This window comes from Lonchura striata, chromosome 7, assembly GCF_050655825.1.
Source record: "Lonchura striata isolate lonStrDom1 chromosome 7, ASM5065582v1, whole genome shotgun sequence".
In the NCBI taxonomy this organism is placed as follows: Eukaryota; Metazoa; Chordata; class Aves; order Passeriformes; family Estrildidae; genus Lonchura; species Lonchura striata.
In genome coordinates, this window is record NC_140709.1 from 35102040 (window position 1) to 35120989 (window position 18950).

The window sequence follows — 18950 nt, forward strand, 5'->3', positions numbered from 1 at the left end:
TAATTTGTAGGGAGAAGTTAGGCCTGCAGAGAGAAGTCAGGGATGGGTATTTATTGCTTAGCATTTTGTTCGTTCAACTCTTTGTGCAAAGGCTAACAGCAAACATTGCTGAGAGAATTGAGTGATATTAACTTAGATTAATCAGCTGTGCTTGCCTGTATGATATAAAGTTATACTTACCCTGTGATTTGGGGTGGAATTGGAAACTTCCCTTAAAGAATGATGCCTTCAGTTGTAGTCATCCCAACTTTTGCAGTGTTATCACCTTTTCACTCTGCAGTTTAGGAGTACTGACTGGTGGACGTTGTGCTTCGTGATGACACTTCTGCTTATTCTTTTTTTGAGATGCTCTGCTGGAGATCAGGATGCCTCTGGTGGGTTGGATATGATGAAAGAATATTGTGCTGGTGACATCAGTTTAATCTGAAGGAGTGGAAAACCCCAACAATCAAAGATCGAGAAAGGTATGTCAGCATTTGCCCTCTACCTCTTGAAACCAGCTGAGTTCAAGCTCTGACATGTATTAAACTCAACAACAGTGTATGAGAGAATTTGAGGGATTACAACAGTTCTTGTCATCTTTGCAGCATTGTGACAATCTTGTGCCAAAACACTGTTCTTTTATTACAATTTGGAGACTTTGGAAGTGCCAAAGCACTTGTCATTTCTCAATAATATGTCTGCCATGGGAGAGGAATGGCAATCCTGTGTGACAATCTCTGCATAGTGCAGAAACAAGTTTTACAGGCAGCAGGTCCTCTTGCAAGATTGTATCTTTCCAGGCTAAAGTTTAAACTGAATTATGTAATTCAGTTTCCTCCACTTACATCTGCTCTGATCACCAGACTGTATGTCAGTGTGTCAATGCTTACCTTTTGTTTTTTATTTATTTATTTATTTATTTTTGTTAACCCTGCAAGGAAAACTGGTGCCTCTCCTTTCAACCCAAACAATTAGCAATTTTTTTGCAATTTCTGCAATTACTTTTTTCCCCCCAAGATACTTTGGGCGCTTATTCCTTTACAGTAATTCAAGCACTGATTCTGAGTTCCTGTTGCATGTAAAGCCCCTTAACTCAATGGAAATTTAGTAGTGGCACCTCTAAGTTTACCTTAAAATAAGAAAAAGCAACAGAAGTTGTCCTGTCGAATCCTGCAACTTTATTTCAAACTTCTGGGAGCCGTGACGTGTAATCTCCACAAATATATGCTGCTCTCCCAAACTTTTTCCTGGGAAAGCTCCTGCTTTTAAACGTGAACATAAAATCACAGGAGAGTTTGGGTTCTGAAGGGACTTAAGCAAACCCTTGGATTCTTAAGACCCCTTGGAGCTTGGGTTCTGAAGGGACTTAAGCAACCGGTCCCAGAGGACTCAGCTCAGCTTCCAGCTGCAAAAATGTTCCATCTGCAGGAGATATTAGTCCTCTCTTAGGGGTTTGCAGCGGTTTCCCCGCTCATTTTCTGCTGTTTTTCCTTCCCCGTGAGGAAGGGCGGTGTGGCGGTGCCCGCCCTGGGCGCCTCGGCAGGCTCCTCGCCCGCCCTTACACCCCGCTCCTCACAGCGCCGTCCCAAACGCGCCAGGAGCTTCGCCCGCGCTTACAAGCGCCGAGTTACGTGAAACGGAATCGAATTCAACGAAATTCATTTAAATTCAATTAACCCCGGGTCTCTTCCCGCCGCGGCGCGGGCGCCTCTCCTCGCGAGAGGTCGCCCCCGGCAACGCCGCGGCCATGGCGGAGGAGGCGGCGGGCTCTGAGGCGGCCTTCAGCCTCCAGAGTATCCTTCTTCCTGCCCAGCCTTGCCCCCTCCATCGCCCTCCTGCTCCGCTGTGGGTGCCGGTTCCCCGCCTCAGCGCTCCTCTCCTCAGCCGGGTCTTTCCCCGCACCTGCTGCGGGGCGGTCGGGTGGGGCGAGGGCAGCGCTGGGAGTACGGGGGGAAAGTCAAAAATCCCCCGACTTGTTGGTGCTTTCCGTGGGTTGTTGTTCCTGGAGAGTGAAAAGCGGCTAAAGCCTGTCCAGAGAGGGGCAGCGGAGCTGGGAAGGGGCTGGAGCAGCTGAGGGAGCTGGGCAGGGGCTCAGCCTGGAGCAAAGGAGGCTCAGGGGGACCCTGTGGCTCTGCACAGCTCCTGCCAGGAGGGGACAGCCGGGGGGTCGGGATCTGCTCCAGGGAACAGGGATGGGAGGAGTGGGAACGGCCGCAGTCCGTGCCAGGGGATGTTCGGGTACCAGGAAAAATTTCTTCCTTTAACGGGTGGCCAGGCATTGGAACGGGCCACAGCATCCCTGGAAGTGTTAAACAGCCCTGTGTGGATACGGCACTTGAGGACATGGTTTAGCTGTGAACGTGGACGGTGCTGTGTTAACACTTCGGTCTTAGAGGTCTTTTTCAGCTTAAGCAGTTCTTCGAGTACGTGGGGTTTTGGCCCTGCAGAGGCAGTGGGTTCTTGCTCACTGTAAGGTGGTGTTTACTTTCCCGGCTGAAGGTCGGGGTTCCTGAATACCCCTTGGAAAAGTGGGGGAATTGAATCCTCCAGTGCTGGTGGGGCAGCCTGAGCAGGAGTTAAAATCCCGGCATGAAAAGCTCTTGTCACCCTCCCTGTGTTAGCTATTGAGCGCTAAATACAAAATACCTATGGAGGAGGGACAAGGTTTGTATTAAGATTCCCAGTCCCAATGTGCTGCTGGAAAATGTGCATCTTTAATTTCCCACTGCAGAATAACTGCTGGAATATTCATGGTTTTTTGGTTTGCACTGAGTATGGCTGAGTATGAGGGTTGTGATACATAACCTAGATGTAACTTTGCTGTGGCTTTTAGAGCAAAAAACTCCACTCAGTTCTTTCCACATTATAGTCGTAGCAAATTATGTTGGAAGTTTATAACTTTTAAATGTGTAATTTTTTGGTCACATGTCCCAAATTCTGCTTTTGTCACTAGGCCAGATGAGCTGCACCTGTTCTCTTTTCTAGCTGTGAGCTGCAAATCAAGAGGCTCTAATGCTTTTAGAGGCTAAACATAATCATACTGTAAACTCTACCAAACCTTAGTTTTTCCTGCCTTGCTAGAATTAAGTTGTAAGCCAATATAAAGCCAATTTTAAAAAGTGGAAGAGGGTCTTTTGGCACCTCATGCCTCAATTTCTACCTTAGTGAATCCGCACAGCTGTTTTCAGTGTGGCATGCTTAAAAAAGCACTGTCTCAGCAGATTTAACACTGTGGAGAAATACAGTAGTTTTTAAAAATAATTAATCTGTCTTGTAGTGCACCTAGCTATGATTTTTGGAAGGAATAAAAAAAGGAGAAGAACCCCAGGATTTTTAAATAATATTTTAGTGTGGGCAAATTGTTTGCAGTGACACATTAGTTTAGACCATAGTGGATCACAAGGACAGTCAGGTCAGTAGAAAATTGAGGGGAAACAATTTGGAAATGTATTATTTATCGGGGGTTATGGTGTTCAGCTGTTAACCTTCCAGATGGATACAATTTATCTGAGTTTTTCTGGTGCTGTGATTCTGCAGTCTTGAATGCAGATGATACTTTTACCTATGTTTTGTGCTTTTACATATACTGTACTGTGAAAACTGGCAAAAGGCCTGTTTTTAGGTGAATAATTTAGATTTGGGCGACATAGTGCAAAGCTGGAAAATCATGTTGGTTTTTTTTCTTGTTTTCTGTGTTTGAAGTACTGAATTGCCAGCTTTTCTTTTCTTTGGAAGTTAATTCCTGGTTTATTTACATGGGTCACTTGTAGGCTAACTGATTTCCTAGGGAAGCTGTCAACAGCATCTGCTAAAAACCTTTCATTATTCTTTCATGGGAAGTGAGTCTAGTGGATGAAAAGATGTTTATTTGGCTTTTATTTTAGACTATTTGTAGTTATGTTTAATCAAAAATTTGACTCTAAAGCATTTCAAGGAACTGTAGATAATTTCCAAATTAATTTTTGAGTTTTGAAAGTTCCTCATCTTTTTATTGTAACTGTCTTGTGATTATTAAAGCATTTGTATCAGTTCTTTTAAGTGGCCCTGTGGTGTTCAGGGTTTGACCTCAGGTGCTGCTGTTTGAACTCACACATCTGAATTTGCTAAAAATGGTCTTTTCTGAGAGCATGAAGCTAGTTCTGCTCAGAAGGCTGTGGAAATTCTAGTTCAAAAAGTCCCCTCTCAAAACTGATGATTGGCTGAGAGCACAATTTAAGCTGCTTTTGTATTTTGGAATAGTGCTTGGCTTCTGAGATCTGATGAGTCAATTTGTAATGGTGTTCAAACCTGCTGTAAAAAGTTAAACCTAAATTCTGTCTCTGTGCACAGAACTGGGCTTGCTCACCTTGAGGCTGAAGGAAACCATGGAAGTTGAAAGTCTTGTGTTCAGAAGAACAAGGGTGTGGGTTATGATAGCAGATTGATAGATGGTTATTTTATGATATTTTTTCCTAAGTTGGAACTCCTCACATGCACAAGCTGCTCCAGACTTAACTAAACCTGCAGACATTACCATAACAGATGACTCCAAAGATGATTATCAGTATGAAGAGGTAACTCACTAGGTTGATAATCTTCTGATATATTTTGGTAGATTGTTCATATTTCATTCTCTTTACTTCATCAATCATATAGTCATCCTGGGGGCAATTACACAAATCTCCTTTTCTAAAGTGATGAAAGAGGGCATATCTATTTTTCAAAAGAAGATTCAGTGATAGTTGAATTGTTGTGTATTACCTTTATTTGAACAATAAATACTTTTTTAAAGGTATAAGAAGTTCTATTTAGATAAAACATCTCTTTAGATATTTCAGCTTATTTATAAAAAATATTTCAGTAATAGGATTTTTATTTACATATGGCAAAATGGTATTTTAATGAGGAGGGGATTACTTTCAGCAGTTGTAATGGGAGTGGGAACAGTTTTATTGTGAAAGAAAGATGTATAAAATGTGTTGAGTCCATACTTTATGTAATTTCATTTAGGTTTCAGCAGATGATGAGTTCAGTCTTCCTGAAGATGATGAGGATCTGTCCAAAGCTTTGCAGAGTATTCAAGACCAGGATGAAGATGCCCAAATTATAGTAAGAGCTTCTTAAACAATCTGACTCTCTAATTCAGTTGACATTAGTGGCTTGAAATTTACACACGATAATTTATACTAATTATGAAATATTTATGTGGGAAAGATTGTCTCTTATTTTCTTACAAGCTTATAGGAGTGCCATAGTGGAAAAGACAACTTATATTTCCTGGGTTTCATCTTCCTTTAATTTGTGTTCATTTTGTGTTCCATAAACTACCTGACATTTCAAATACATGTAGCCAAATCTTTAGTTACATTATTTAAAATACATTAATGTTATTGTAATGCATCATTATTTTAGAGTTTGTTCTTTATCTGAGCAGATTAAATGAGAATGTGATTCCTGACACAGGAAAAAAACTGCATCTGCTTAACACTCACAAAAGGTTGCACTTGAATACTTTGCTAAAAGAGATTGTTCATATATTGAAAATAAAGAATGGGCTGTTACACTGTGTTGAATCAAAATATTAATGAAATTATCAAACATTCCACACCATTAGTGTTGACATTCCTTACATTTACAGTTTGATTACAAAGCAGTTGTTTAATAGTTCAGTTACACAGTGGGATTATTGTATTGCATTTTTCAAAATGTAATTTACCTTGATTTACTTGCTGTTAACAATCTGATGGAAAAGTGGTTTTCCCTGCTGTGTTTCCAATATCACCACTATCATGTAGCTCCATCTGAGGGGTACAGTCATAGTCTTTGTTTTGCAAAAGTAAATCATTAATAATGAAAAGATTAAATTAAGTGAATGATACTTAAACTCAAAATAGAGGGAAAATGTGTGTTTTCTTTTGCACTTGTGCTTATCAAAAGATCAGTTTTGTACTTTACATCAAACTCTGAGCGGAAACAGACAGTAAGAGAGTTTTCTGTGTATTAAAACTGAACATGCCTGAAAATTAAGGGAAAGATTGCAGAAGTGTTTGAGATGGCAAATGCTTAATGCTAAGGAAGTAGTGGAAATTCTTCATGTTCCTTGGAGATAGCTGAGGTTATGATTGTTTTACTGTGTGAGTTGATGTTAACATAGGAAGTGAAAAAAGAGAGAATATTTTTAACCTATTGATCTTTTGACAGTGCTGTATTTAAATAATCTTTTACCTCTTCATTGATTTGTTGAACTTGGAGTGATAGGAACAGTATGCTAATGTCTATCCCAGTTAATCAAACTGAACTAACTGTTACTTTTCTTTAAAACCAGCAGAAAATTTGTGATTTGTGCTTAAACTGAAATTCTCCTTGATTTTAAGCTTATGCTAAGAGTTGTCTGCCTTCTTCTTGCTTGATTTTTTATTTGAAGGCTTCATTTTTTTTCCATAATTTTGAGACTGAAGTGATGTTTTCAGCCTTTGGACAGAAAGACACAAGTAGAAAAATGTTTTAATACACTTGCTAGTTTCCTGACAGCTTTCATAATGATTTACTGTACATTTTGTGAGGCTCACTGACTCGAGGGTTTGATATTAATTCCCTGGAAAAAACAAGTGCTTCTGGTGACCCAAGTGAGAAGCACTTTTCCTGTGAATTAATATTTGATCAACATCCCAACTCTGAATTAGGAAGCAAAGTAGAAGGCTGTCTTCTCCACATGATAAATAATTGGCCTGTTTTTTTAAATAACTTGTAATCTTGGCTAAAATAAATTATGTAATAACCATAACCTGGATGATAATTTTAAGTGATTTTATTTGCTGCTCAACTTGTTTTTTACTTGTCTATGTAATCCCATATTGAAGTGCAATGCTTGGTGCACAGATCAGTGACCATCCAAAAATATTAAAAGCTGGATATTTTTCAATTGCAAATACTAAAATTATCCAGAGTTTCTGAGCTGAGTAACATTGTCATTAAACACATCTCTAACTCTTTTTTTCTTTTTTTTTATTTTTGAGACATTTTTAAGTAATAGAAGTTATTTTTCAACACAAGCAAAAAATCTTCTGCATGTAGAAGAAAATATCCAGCTGATAGGGACTGTAGGAAAAGGATGCAAAACTTCTGAAAAGCCACACAGAGATGAAAGCTGGCTGAAAAACTTTCTTCACTAGTTATGGCTGTTAGAATTTCATTCCAAGTTTCTTGTGCTGTTAATATCTACAATGATAATGAGAAGTAACATTGACATTTATTAATGTTGTAATTTTTGTCTGCTTGATTTTCAGTTTGTTTGAACATGTTAAAATCCTTGAATTCCCTTTTTTAATTCTTCTTAAATTTAGTAAGTTTTTTGAGAGCATCTTACATCTCATTTTGAGAACATCTCTTTTCCAGAGAAATTATAAATTTATTTGGTGTTCGTATTTCTTCAGTGAACAGAAATTCTTAGAAGTTCTGTGGAAGTTCCTAAAGTTAAGCTCTTAGAAATTAAGTTATTTTAGTGGCCATATTTACAATCTTTACATCCACAATTTTTTGAATATTTTAATTAACACAAAGAAATACTTAATAAAGCAAATATTTAATTTATTTTGACTCCATGGTCAGGCTCTTTTAATAAGATGGTTTTGTCCATACAACTGCTATAAGATGTCTGCTTACATCATGTTAATTGATTGTATTGTCCTAATTTCCAAACAAGCAAATATAAACAACAAAATCTTGTTTTGCTCTTCTGTTGGTAGTCAGCCAATAGGTTACCATGAAACTGAAGCAAGTGGTTGGCCTAATATCACTCCCAAAATCTGGGAAAGAGCTGGGAATTCAGTTCTGGTTTCCTAGGCCCCGTTGTGATCCTGTGCCTGTTAGACTGAATTCATTCCTCCCTGTATTGTTCCCTATTTGTGCTTTGGTTCCTGAGATGGTGCCTAGTGCTGGGATCTTGCTAATAAATTCTCTTCTGCACAGATGAAATGAATTCCTATCAATTTTCCATTTGTTAAGGGAATCAAGCTGTGTCACTTCTTCCAAAGCCTGGCTTTATAGATGTGTTTGGAAAACTACAAGCAACAATATTAGACATTTGCCTCACTTGGAGTAAAAAAAGAAGCAGGTCAAGGGATGCAGCTGCATGCTGCCCATGTACTCTTTGGTTCTTGTATTACCACAATTAGAAAATAGATCTGCCTGATGTACTGGAGCTCTAGTGATGAAAATATGCTAAATATTACATTGCACTTGGCATATTGTATTAGTCATAAGGCAGTGTTACATGGCCTACATCTGACATGTACAATTTTTTTATGGTTATATTAGATAGGTTGGTTGGATTGAAGACAACATTTTCTGTGTTGTACAAAATGGCCAGGAGATTTTTCCAGTGTTTTTATTTTATCAAGAGAAATGCCTTTATCTCCAGGTAATTTATGCACTCACAGTGAGAAAGCTGCCACTAAGGGCATGAATAAGCCATAAATGAATGGAGTTATCAGAAATCCCTGACCTTACAGATTCTTTTATAAATGGTGGAGGAAATGATTTGCAGTCATGGCCTTTAGCATCTCTTGATAAATCTCTCAGTGGGGTTTTCTCAGATTTGTGGTATTTTTTATAATCTCTCACCAAGATGCATGTTCAGTGCAGTAGCTTTCCTGCATTGTCGAGCAGGTCCATTTTGGCACTGTGACCACATGGAGTTCCCAAAAGTCAGGACCCTCATATTTAGGTATGTCAAGTCACTGCAATCCATTTGATATCTGAGTGAAATAAGGCCACCTCTTTGGCTCTCATCTCGTTGTCTTTAAATGCTTTTTTGGGGGAGTAGTCTCAGTCTGGGGGGTATTTTCCTTATTTTCCATACCTCCTTACATGTTGAATTCTCTCTGGGAGAGAAACACTAAGTTGTGGGCTGAGTGGGGTTGGGTGAAGTGAAGAGATTTGCATCACATGAGAAAGCTGTGAAAGGTGTTTTTTTTTAAAATTTTTCTCTGCAGTAGGACTGCTCTGTTCTGTGTTGATTCTGCTTTTGGCAGTGTGCTTGCCCCATGAGCTGACCCTCTCTGCAGAGCTGTCTGTCTGGGTGGCACTGGGGGAGCTGCACACGAAGCCCTGGTGCACCATCTGCCTTCTGCTAACACTTGTAGCAGTGCTGTCTGGCAGCTTCTTCAGTGCATGTTGAGAGGAAAGGGATGCTTGATCTTTGTGAGAATTACTCCTAAGGGATCAGGGGATGGAGAGGAGGTTCTGTCTGTCCCTCCATTGCATGCACTATTACAAGAAGCATACAAGCCATTCTACTGGTACCTTGGACAGCTACATTAGATAAGGACTGATTTTTACTCTGGGCAGTGACACAAGATCATCCATCAGTTTTAATACTTTCAAGGCTCTGCCACATGATGTCGGGTTTGGAATACCTGCTTAAATAAGGGAAGGGTTGAGTTACTTCTTTATAACCTTTCACAAACCTTGCTATTACAAGGATCACTTATTACAATTTTGTTCTGTAAAGACAAGGGGGACATTCAGCTGTACTCCAGTAAATCTGTGACTTTAGATGACTTCAGAAATAGAAAGTATGATCATGACACTTCTAAGTTTAACTGTTATCAAAATTTAATTTCAGGATTTTCTGTCGGTTCTGACTTCTGAGAAATCGGTATCAGACATACCTCAAGCGATGGATGACTTCTTCTGTAATTTCCTGGTCAGATTGGGCATGTCTAGAACCCTTGACTGCTTCCAGACTGAGTGGTAAAATAATTTAAGTGATCGTGTTGTATTGGGAATTAGATGGTCAGGATTCAAATATTTTTGCTATTTCAGGATTTTTTCAGAAAACTCTCCTGAGTACAAGTAATTCTTAAATACTTAGTGTTTTGACAAACAAATGTATTCCTGGTAAGAATGTAGAATGCTGGTTTAAGTAGAATAATCATGATATTTATTAATTGGTAATTTTTGGTGCAGCAGTTAACAAATATGAATGGTTTTATTTTTTAAGATTTAGTTTATGCAGTAATCAGAAGAATAGTAAACTCTTCAGCTGTTGCTATTTTTTTTTTTCCAAGCTTTTGTAGATTGCAGGGATTTTGTCCATACTTTATGCAGAAGTTTAAAGGTGTGACTTTGTTTAAATACACCACTCTCTTCATACATCCTGCAGGATGTATACTTCTTTAGTGTTGATTAAAAATTACATGTTAGGAATGCTGCAAAGCTTTGGAGGAGAGCTGAACAACTTTGGACAAAAGATGGCACTTGTCATGAAGTTCTGTTGAAATACATGAAGTTACAGATTTTCTTTGAAACAGTTGGAGAAATCTGGAAAGTGGAAACACCTCTCTTTGATTAACCTTGTTCTCAGTTTCAAACATGAGAAGTTTGGAGGGTTTTTTTTGTAAAGTTTCTTGAAATTGTGTAATTTGAAAACTAAAAAAAGTTAGAAACATCTTACTTTTTCATACAAAAGCATTGAAGCTTTTCAATTGTCTTAGAAATATTCTCAGGTGGGAAATCTGTGCTCTGGGATTTGCAAGGCTCTGGTCTTAGTCATCAATCAGGCATTGCCTTTGGAATTAATAATGATCTGCTTTTTAATAGCATAATGATAGACTTACATAATTCTTTGGAGAAGGAGCTTGATGCTTCTGTATTCTTTCTCAACAAAAGAACTGATATGAGTAGCTGATATTAAGTTTGAAGTCTAATAGTTTTTATGTTAAAAGATAATTAATACTAGACAGATACAAATAGTGACCTTTCTATGAAGCTTGCAGCTTTATTTGAAGCACTTAAGAGTCTTAATTTATATCAATGGTAAAATTCAAATTGCTTTTTAACAGAAAGTGCAGGATTTAACAGGCCTTATCTTGTAAATTCTTAGCTGTACATATATTTTTTCTCTATAAGTAATACTTTTAATTTCAGTAACTTTACAAATGAGCTCAGCAGGTCAGTATCTAATCTTACTGTATAGAGACTTTCTGCATTAATACCTTATTTCAAAATGTTTCATGTTGGTTTGAAATGGATAATTTACAATATTAATGAAAGTGAGAGCAGATTAGTGTACTCGGGTTCCTCATTATGTATTGGGATGACACTCTTGCTCTCATGCTGTGGTGATCAAGTACTAATGGAATTTAAAATGAGAAATTAATTAACGTAGAGAAAATTTATCAAAAGGCTGGCTTTGAAATTATTGTCTGTCTGTGATCTAAAGGTCACTTAAATTGGACCAAATTGTCCGTGTTTATTCTGGAGTTTGGGAAAACACTGTTACTCTATCCACCTGTATAAAATGCAGTTAATTGATTATGGTTTATTTTATGCCAAAACACTTATTTTTCAGTGAAGTAGTGAATAATTTTATAATAGTTGTAGTGATTTTTTTTCTTTAATTAGGTAGGCTGCTTTGCACATAAACTTTCTGTTCCCATTATTTTTTACGGAACTTTACAGTTAAATTATTTTTGAATATCTGATTTTCCATTAAATTTTCCATTTATTTGTTATTCAAGACTTGATAGCACTTTTCTTGTTTATTGAAGGCACTGGATTGACAGCTTTTAAGTAGGAAATGCAGAGGCTGATCAGCTGTGATTTCCTGTATCTGCCAGTCTCTCCCTCCTAATCCCCAGAGCCCAGGTCATCCTGAGCTATCAGTTTATTGCAGAGCCTCTGTGCAACTTGATTCCTTTGAAATCCAGTTTCTAGGAGTTACTATATTACTATATAATGTAAAGTATATAGTAATAATGTATTATTTTCAGTCAGTCTGCACTGAGCTTTGATGACAACATCATAATTAATCACCTGTTCATCAGGTTTCTAGGTTCTTGGTTAATTTTTAATAGTGATTTAAGAATTATAACAGCAGTTCTGAAAAGCTTAGTAAAATACCTGTGTGTGCATGGAACCAATTAAATTTCCATGTGCAATGAAAGAAGTGAGAAGAGCAGCTGTTTGGCAGTCAGCTCAGTATGGAGGAGGTCTGTGAGATTTACAGGACCTGGCTGATGAAAGATAATGAGATTTCTCAGTGCTATTTGTTGTGTGGTTTTCCATTTCTGCTACATGCACAAAAACATTCAGTACAGTTCTTACACAAGGGTGGAGTGAATTTTTTGTTAATTGTGTTTAATGAAAATTGTATTTCAGAATTTTTAGCTCCGCTGGAGTTGAGGTTCATCAATTATCCATGTTTGATGAGTCTTCGTGCAGATACTTGGTAGTTTTCATGCAGTGTGGTTTAGGGCATTCAGTGGAGAAATACTTCCAGCAAGTGAAGGAGTACCTAGAATTGTGAATTTATGCCATGAGGCTGCCCTTATTTGCAATATTTCTGATAGGAATTGTACCTGTGCCTCTTTTCTGATTAGAATTGCACCTGTGCATCTGTTACTGTTTGGAGGAAAGAAAAAAAACCAAGCTTCTTTCTTAGTGTCAAAGCCCGATCCTACAGTAATTTGCTTAAGAAAATAAAGTGATGATAGAATGAATTTTACTGTGGGCATATTCAGATGATATTTTCAAAAACCTTTCATCTGTTGGTGGTGAATGTGACAGCTTAATTCAGAGGGATGAGCATTCCAAAGAGCATCTTCAGAATGCAAATACGTAGCTGACTGTAGGAAGTCATTTGGACAGAGATACTAACATTCACCTCAAGTTTTTTGGAGGATGTTAAGTAAAGGTTGCTTTTTTTTAGAAATGCTTTTTGTTTCAGCAGCATGATTATTGATGAATGATATTGGTGATTACTGTCTTTATATTTCATATCTGCTGCTTATATCCAGGTGTAGAGATAGTATTTAATATGATTTTTATTTCTATTTACTTCTGTTCTTTTCATATTTCCTTATTACTTGGAAACAAAAACAACAACAACAAAAAAGCACAGATTTAATATATTTTCACCTGAAAAGGCAGATAATGTTCATGTTGCTCCTTCTAGTGAGCTCCCACCCAGAACATCTTCCCAGCAGGGAAGGTGCTTGTGGGGTTATGGTGTTTATCTGATTTAGGTTAGTTACAGCTCCATGCAGCCTCTGGTGAGCTGATGTTGTGGCTGAGGTCTCACTATTCTGTCTGTACTGTATTCTTAGGTTTTACTGACGTATCACCAAAAGGTGGATAGTCCTAAAACAGGATACTGATTGAGTAGATGTTATTGCTAGAGCTGTAGAAATTTCTGGGGTGCCACCCAGCATTCCAGGCTGCTTCAGATAGTTTTACTTGTTAAAATTGAACTCAGTCTTTAGCCTTTTGCATCATGGAATCAAGTGTTCTCAGGGGCTGGTAAAATAGGTAAATATTGGTAAATATAATTAAATAAGAAGAGGGAAAATAAACAGGAAGGAATAAAGACATTTCCCTAGATGAGCTCTGTGTTCCATGTTGAAGATGGCTCAGAATCATTCATTCTTGTTATCTGCAGCTTGAGTCCTAAAAAAAAAAAAAAAACACCAACAAAAAAACCCCACCAAAACAAACAAACAAACAAACCCCCCAAAAACCAAACCTTGATATATTTGAGCATGTGAGATAGAAAAGGCTGTGAGTATATACAACAAATGCTATTTGAATGAGAATATTTGTTTCTGCCTTTTACTTAAGATATTTAGGAGAAAGGAATAAAAGATTTGTTTAATGTGAAGTACTGTATTATGTGTCCTGACTGTTATGTACCATACACATTTTAGAGTGAAAAGCAGTAGAATTTAAGAGTGTGGTGGGGTAGTGAATTTAATGCTGTGAATTCTTAATGATCATAGAAGGTAAATGCTTTAAGATGGTAAATATTGCTGTGATTCTCATTTAGGTAAATGGTAGCATGAGAAGGAAAACATGAATGAAGTGAGGAAATGGAAACATGCAATAAAATAAGTAAAATAAATCTGTTTCTTTTCTACCAGGTACGAGCTGATAGAGAGAGGTGTGTTCACAGTTAATGATGCTGGGCTGGTTCCAGACGTGTACACTCGCAACCAGCAACTCGAGACTGAGAATCTGTGCTTGAAGAAAGATCTGGAAAGCTACAAACAGTCTGTCAAGTATGTTATTTGATTTTATTGAAACTTTTATATATGGTAGTAGATGGCCAGATAAAGTAAACCCAAGTACTTAGTGAAAAATAGTAAGTTCCTGTTTGTTATGCTGGCTACATAGACTTTTACTTCTAGGTGACATTTATAATTAAAGTTCAAGTTTTTCTGAGTTCTGTTAGAAATGTAAATCTTAATTTCTTTTATTTGTATTTACTAGGCCAAAAATAATTTTCAGTATCCAGTAATCATAACAAATTGCTACAGAGAATCATGAGACCCTAATAGGTATTTATTTAAAAAAATAAATTGTTATGTGCATTTTGTATTACAGTACCATAAATTACAGCTACCACAAACCTGCAGCATAGGAAAAAAAATCACTGTACATTTATTCTTAATTTTTCTAATTACAAAAAAATCTATCACTCTGGGCCTAGTGGTAATGGTATGTCAGTGTAAATTACCATCATTGATTATACTGTGTGTACAATGCAGTAGTTTATTCTACAAGTCTGCAGTACTTCAGCCTTGAGAGGTAAAATACTTAGCCTATAAAATGGAGAGATGTGGTAATGAGCTCTGTCATTTTCTGGGGAATGGTGTGTTTGCACATGTGTGTGTTCATTGACAATGTACTCTGAGGCCTAATGATGCACTCACTACAGATTTGCCAGTGTGTGGTTTCAAAACATGGAACTGTAAAGTTTAATTCCATCTCTTTGATTTTCCTCAGGATTGCTCAAGTTGCTAATTTTCATTTAGGTTGTTCCTTTCTATGAAAAAAAACAAAACTACTCAGATGTTAAATAATCACTGCTGCTGATAATGGTAATTAAATTATTTTCTGATTGTAATGATTTATTACATTTTAAATTAATGAATTAATTAGCCAGAGTCAAGTAGTTTAATAAACAGTAGCAACAATCAAGTCAGTCAGATATGTGTAGTCTAAATATAATGATGCATTGGGGGACAGACCATAGAGAGAATATTTCATTTTTTAATCTGCAGCTTCTTTGGATGATGAGTACTCAAAGATTGTGTCTCATATGAGTGGTGAAGAGTAAGAAGCAGTCATACAGAGTAAAAGAAGGAAGAATAAAATGTGGCCCTCATGAAATTTATCCTTGACAGTAGTAAATTCAATGAGCTTAATTTTCTTTTTTCCTCACCACTTTTTCTCTTTTCCTCCCCATCTTCACCCCTTCTATGTAGCAGAACATGCTGTAACAAAATAACCTAAGTGGATTGTGAGTTGATGTTTTCCTGAGTTTTTAATCATGTATTGCTGCATGATTATTTAACAATGTTAAGCTCAAACTCATTTATTTTACCATGTAAAGCTCAAATACATTTCACCATCTCAATGAGCTGGATTTTTTTCCCAAAAGAATATCTCGTTACTCCATGGGGTGCCAGAAGAGTTTTTATAGCAGTTGTCTGGTTAAAAGGCTGAAAGATGACATGATAATGTACAACCAGGAACAAGCAGGAGAGGGAAAAAAGTGCTGGTATATTGGGTTGCTACAGGCTCCCTGTTAGATAAAATCCCAACACTCAAGTTCAATCCACAAACTGAAACTAGGCCCTGCTTTTTCACATTCTGTTGTTTTTTGGAACCTAAAGTAGCAACCCTCTGGAGGCAAACACATGGGTCATGTCACTGGTTTGGTGTTGCAGAGAGGGCACTGAGGTTCAGGACAGTTCTGTGTTAGCACATCTTGTTCACTGGTGTTCCCTGTTACACACTGCCAGTGTTCTGCATGTGCCTTCTGAAAACCCTGCTGAAACCAGATCCCCTCTTTGTCCACTTGCAGGGAAAGCTTTGTTTCCATAGTCTGTCGGCTATTACTAGAATGCAGGATGAGCAGGTGTAAAACTTGGTCTGTGCCAACAGTACTCTGTCACTACTTCACTTTTCAGCCTTTTCATTTCAAATAGCTTTCAAAGATCTCACTGATACTAATGGTAAAAGTTCAGCATTTGTGGCATTCATTTCATACACATTGTTTTGAATAATGCATTAATTAAACCAATACTGCATCTGAAATAATTGAAATGTGTGAAATTGAGCATTTTTGCAGTACGTACCATGGGCTACAGTGTTCTTTTATGCCTTTTGGATAAACTCTGGTCATAATACTCTATACTAAATCCATTTAGTCTAGTGACTGTTAACAGCATCTTTTCTTGTTCATACATTAAGTTACTTGAGTCACTGCCTTTGGTGTGGTAAAGTAAATATTCCAGCAGGAGCCAAAATTACCTGGAGGACAACATGGTTTTTCAAGTTTTCAGAGAGAATGACTCAGAAAGCAGAATGCCTGAGAGCAGGGGAGAAATGCTCATTTGACTGCTTAGAAACCAAGGATTTGTGAGCAAGGAAAGTCCTGTATTTTGCTCCGTAGATTACTCAGAGAACACTGATTGAGAGCTACAGAGCTGTGAAATGTATTTGAGGAAAGCTTTTAATTACATTTGGTATTTCTGAGCTTGGTACTCTTGACAGCCATCTTGCAGAAAATGTTATTTGGGATTTAGGCAGTATAGGGGCCCAGGATAAATGACTGTAAACCAATTACCTCCTGCTTTAATGTTGTTTAGCAATTGGTGGAAGACATTTAGTGTCTAGAATTTAACTGTAATTGTATTTTGGGTATTTTAATACAGTATTTACATGATTGCTTGCAAGCAGGGGGGCAAATTGAGTAGATTGCAGGCTGTTGGTTAGATTTCACTGTGGTGTTTCATTATTTAAAGAGAAAATTACAGTTAGCTTCATTTCCTCTGTATCGTGATCATGTATTTTTTATAGCTTGTGCAATGTCTGAAGGCATCTTGATGTCTTTGCATACATTAAAAGAAATAAATGTCAGCATAATCCCTTTACTCCAAAACTACATATAGTTATTACCTTAAGGTTTAGATAGACTTCTAATCTTTATTTTAAAATTATTTCTACAAATGACCATTGTGTGGTGACAGAAGGCAAAACTAATTTTACATTGGTTTACCTTGTGACACTAGTTGAAGGGTACCTCAAATGTGTTCCCTTTCTTTTATCTTGAGCCCCAGTTGATTGCTAAAGGGTGTTATCTGTTGAATGTTTCCCTAATGGAATCATGGGCTTTCCTCCCAATATGCAGAAAAAATTTGTAAATAACACTGAAAATTGTTAACTGTTAAGCGGGACTAGTTAATTCTAATTAATCATCTTCAGTGATGCCTGGTCACTTAATATTCTGGTAATATTTTTCTGAACGGATAATAGATTGCAATTTCATAGCCATGTCAAACTCTGCCTATCTGATGATATGAAATCTTTTGAATGCCACATATTTTTGTTTTCCTATGGCCAGACCCTATGTGTTGCCTGTTTATTTAAATATACGCAGTCAGACAAATGTGTCAGGATAAAGTTGTGTTGGTCACAGGGACTATGAACTTTGATATTTAAAAGCTCTTTAAATGTTTAGGAATTTCTTATGTAGATGGAATCAAAGTTGTATCAAGCTTTTGCCTGAGGTATGTGGTTGAGTTCACAGCATCAGTTAAGAAGTGTAAACGTTTGCAGGTACCTTTCTTTCCTTTTTGTAAGCATGCTCACAAATACACACCCAGCTTGCAGCCAAAGTTACGGTCAAAATATAAAGTAATCCTGGAAGTCATATTTATTACTTTGGCTAGTGACATTAGCAACAAAATTCCCAGTTCAGCTCCTGTTTCTGTACCAGAATCTAACTATTACTGCACATATTTTTCCACTTACACCATGAAAACATGAAAAAAAAAAGTGCACACTTTTTGTGTTGTGTACCATATTTAAATGCAGCTGTTTAATTACATGGTGCATTTAGCATCTTTGCTGCTAAGTGCCATGTAAACTAGATAGAGTAAAAGCCTGAATGTATATGTTTTTATTTCAATTAAAATTTTATTTCAATTAAAATTTTTATTTCAATTAAAATTGGCTTTATTTCAATTAAAATTTTAGAGCTACAACTTGCAGCATCTTGGGGATTGTAGTCCCACCTAAATTCAGTGGGATCAGGGCTTGCAACTTGCTTGCAATCCCTACTTGGGTTTGTTGCACCTTGTCCTCGTTTGCTATTTTAACACAAGTACTTGCTTGAGAGAAATTTAAATGGAGATACCTGCAGGCTTTGACATATATCTTCCCTAAAAGAAATGGATATTGGCTTTTCTATGGCTGTAGCAACATCTTTTGTGCTCAGAACAAGCCATCTGCTGAGCTCTGAAGGGGCAGGGTTTGCATTCAAGGTCTTTAAGGCGACTCAGATTTTGAGCATGGTCTCGTAAGGACGTTGAGATGCTTGAGCATCCCAGAGGAGGCAACGAGGCTGGAGAGGGGATTGGAACACAAACCCTGTGAGGAACGGCTGAGGGAGCTGGGGGTGCTCAGCCTGGAGAAAAGGAGACTCAGATGTGACCCTATCACTCTCTACAGCTCCTGAAAGGTGGCTGTGCTCAGGTGGGGTTGGTCCTTTTCTCCAGGCAGCACTGACAGAACCAGAGGACACAGTCTCAATCTGTGTAAAGGGAAACAGAGGCTGGATATAAGGAAGAAGTTTTTCATTGAAAGAGTGATAAAGTTCTGGATGGAGTCACCATCCCTGGATGTGTTTAAAAAAATACTGGATGTGGCACTGGGTGCCAGGCTTTAGTTGTGGTGTCAGGGAACAGATTGGACTCTGTGATCTTTAAGGCCTCTTCCAACCCGGTGATTCTGTGAGGGAGTTGTTTCCCAGAAGTATCCCGAGACCACTGATTCATTTAGCTCTCAGATGCTGGTAGAAGCCTGAGCAGAATCATTAATGTGGGCTGGAGCAGCTCTGTTTCCCAGCTCGTGGTGTGTGCACACAGCGGGATGTGTGTGCCCGGGACTCCTGTGGGAGGGGCAGCCCTGCCCAATCCCAG

General features: G+C 37.8%; 1 protein-coding gene across 6 annotated transcripts in view; it reads left to right on the forward strand.

Moving 5' to 3' along the window:
• Positions 1–326: 326 nt before the first annotated feature.
• SPAG16 (sperm associated antigen 16) overlaps positions 327–18950 on the forward strand; it is a 363770-nt gene continuing 345146 nt past the window's right edge. For 2 of the 6 annotated variants that reach the window (XM_085585484.1, XM_085585485.1), the window contains exons 1-5: positions 1688–1775; positions 4489–4535; positions 4972–5070; positions 9587–9714; positions 13881–14018. In XM_085585484.1, the coding sequence (XP_085441610.1) occupies positions 1730–1775; positions 4489–4535; positions 4972–5070; positions 9587–9714; positions 13881–14018 (458 nt within the window). In that variant the 5' untranslated portion in view covers positions 1688–1729. Of the gene's footprint in view, positions 465–1687; positions 1776–2257; positions 2647–4311; positions 4536–4971; positions 5071–9586; positions 9715–13880; positions 14019–18950 lie in introns of those variants that run through there. The other 4 variants (XM_085585486.1, XM_085585487.1, XM_085585488.1 and 1 more) reach the window with 4 other exon arrangements.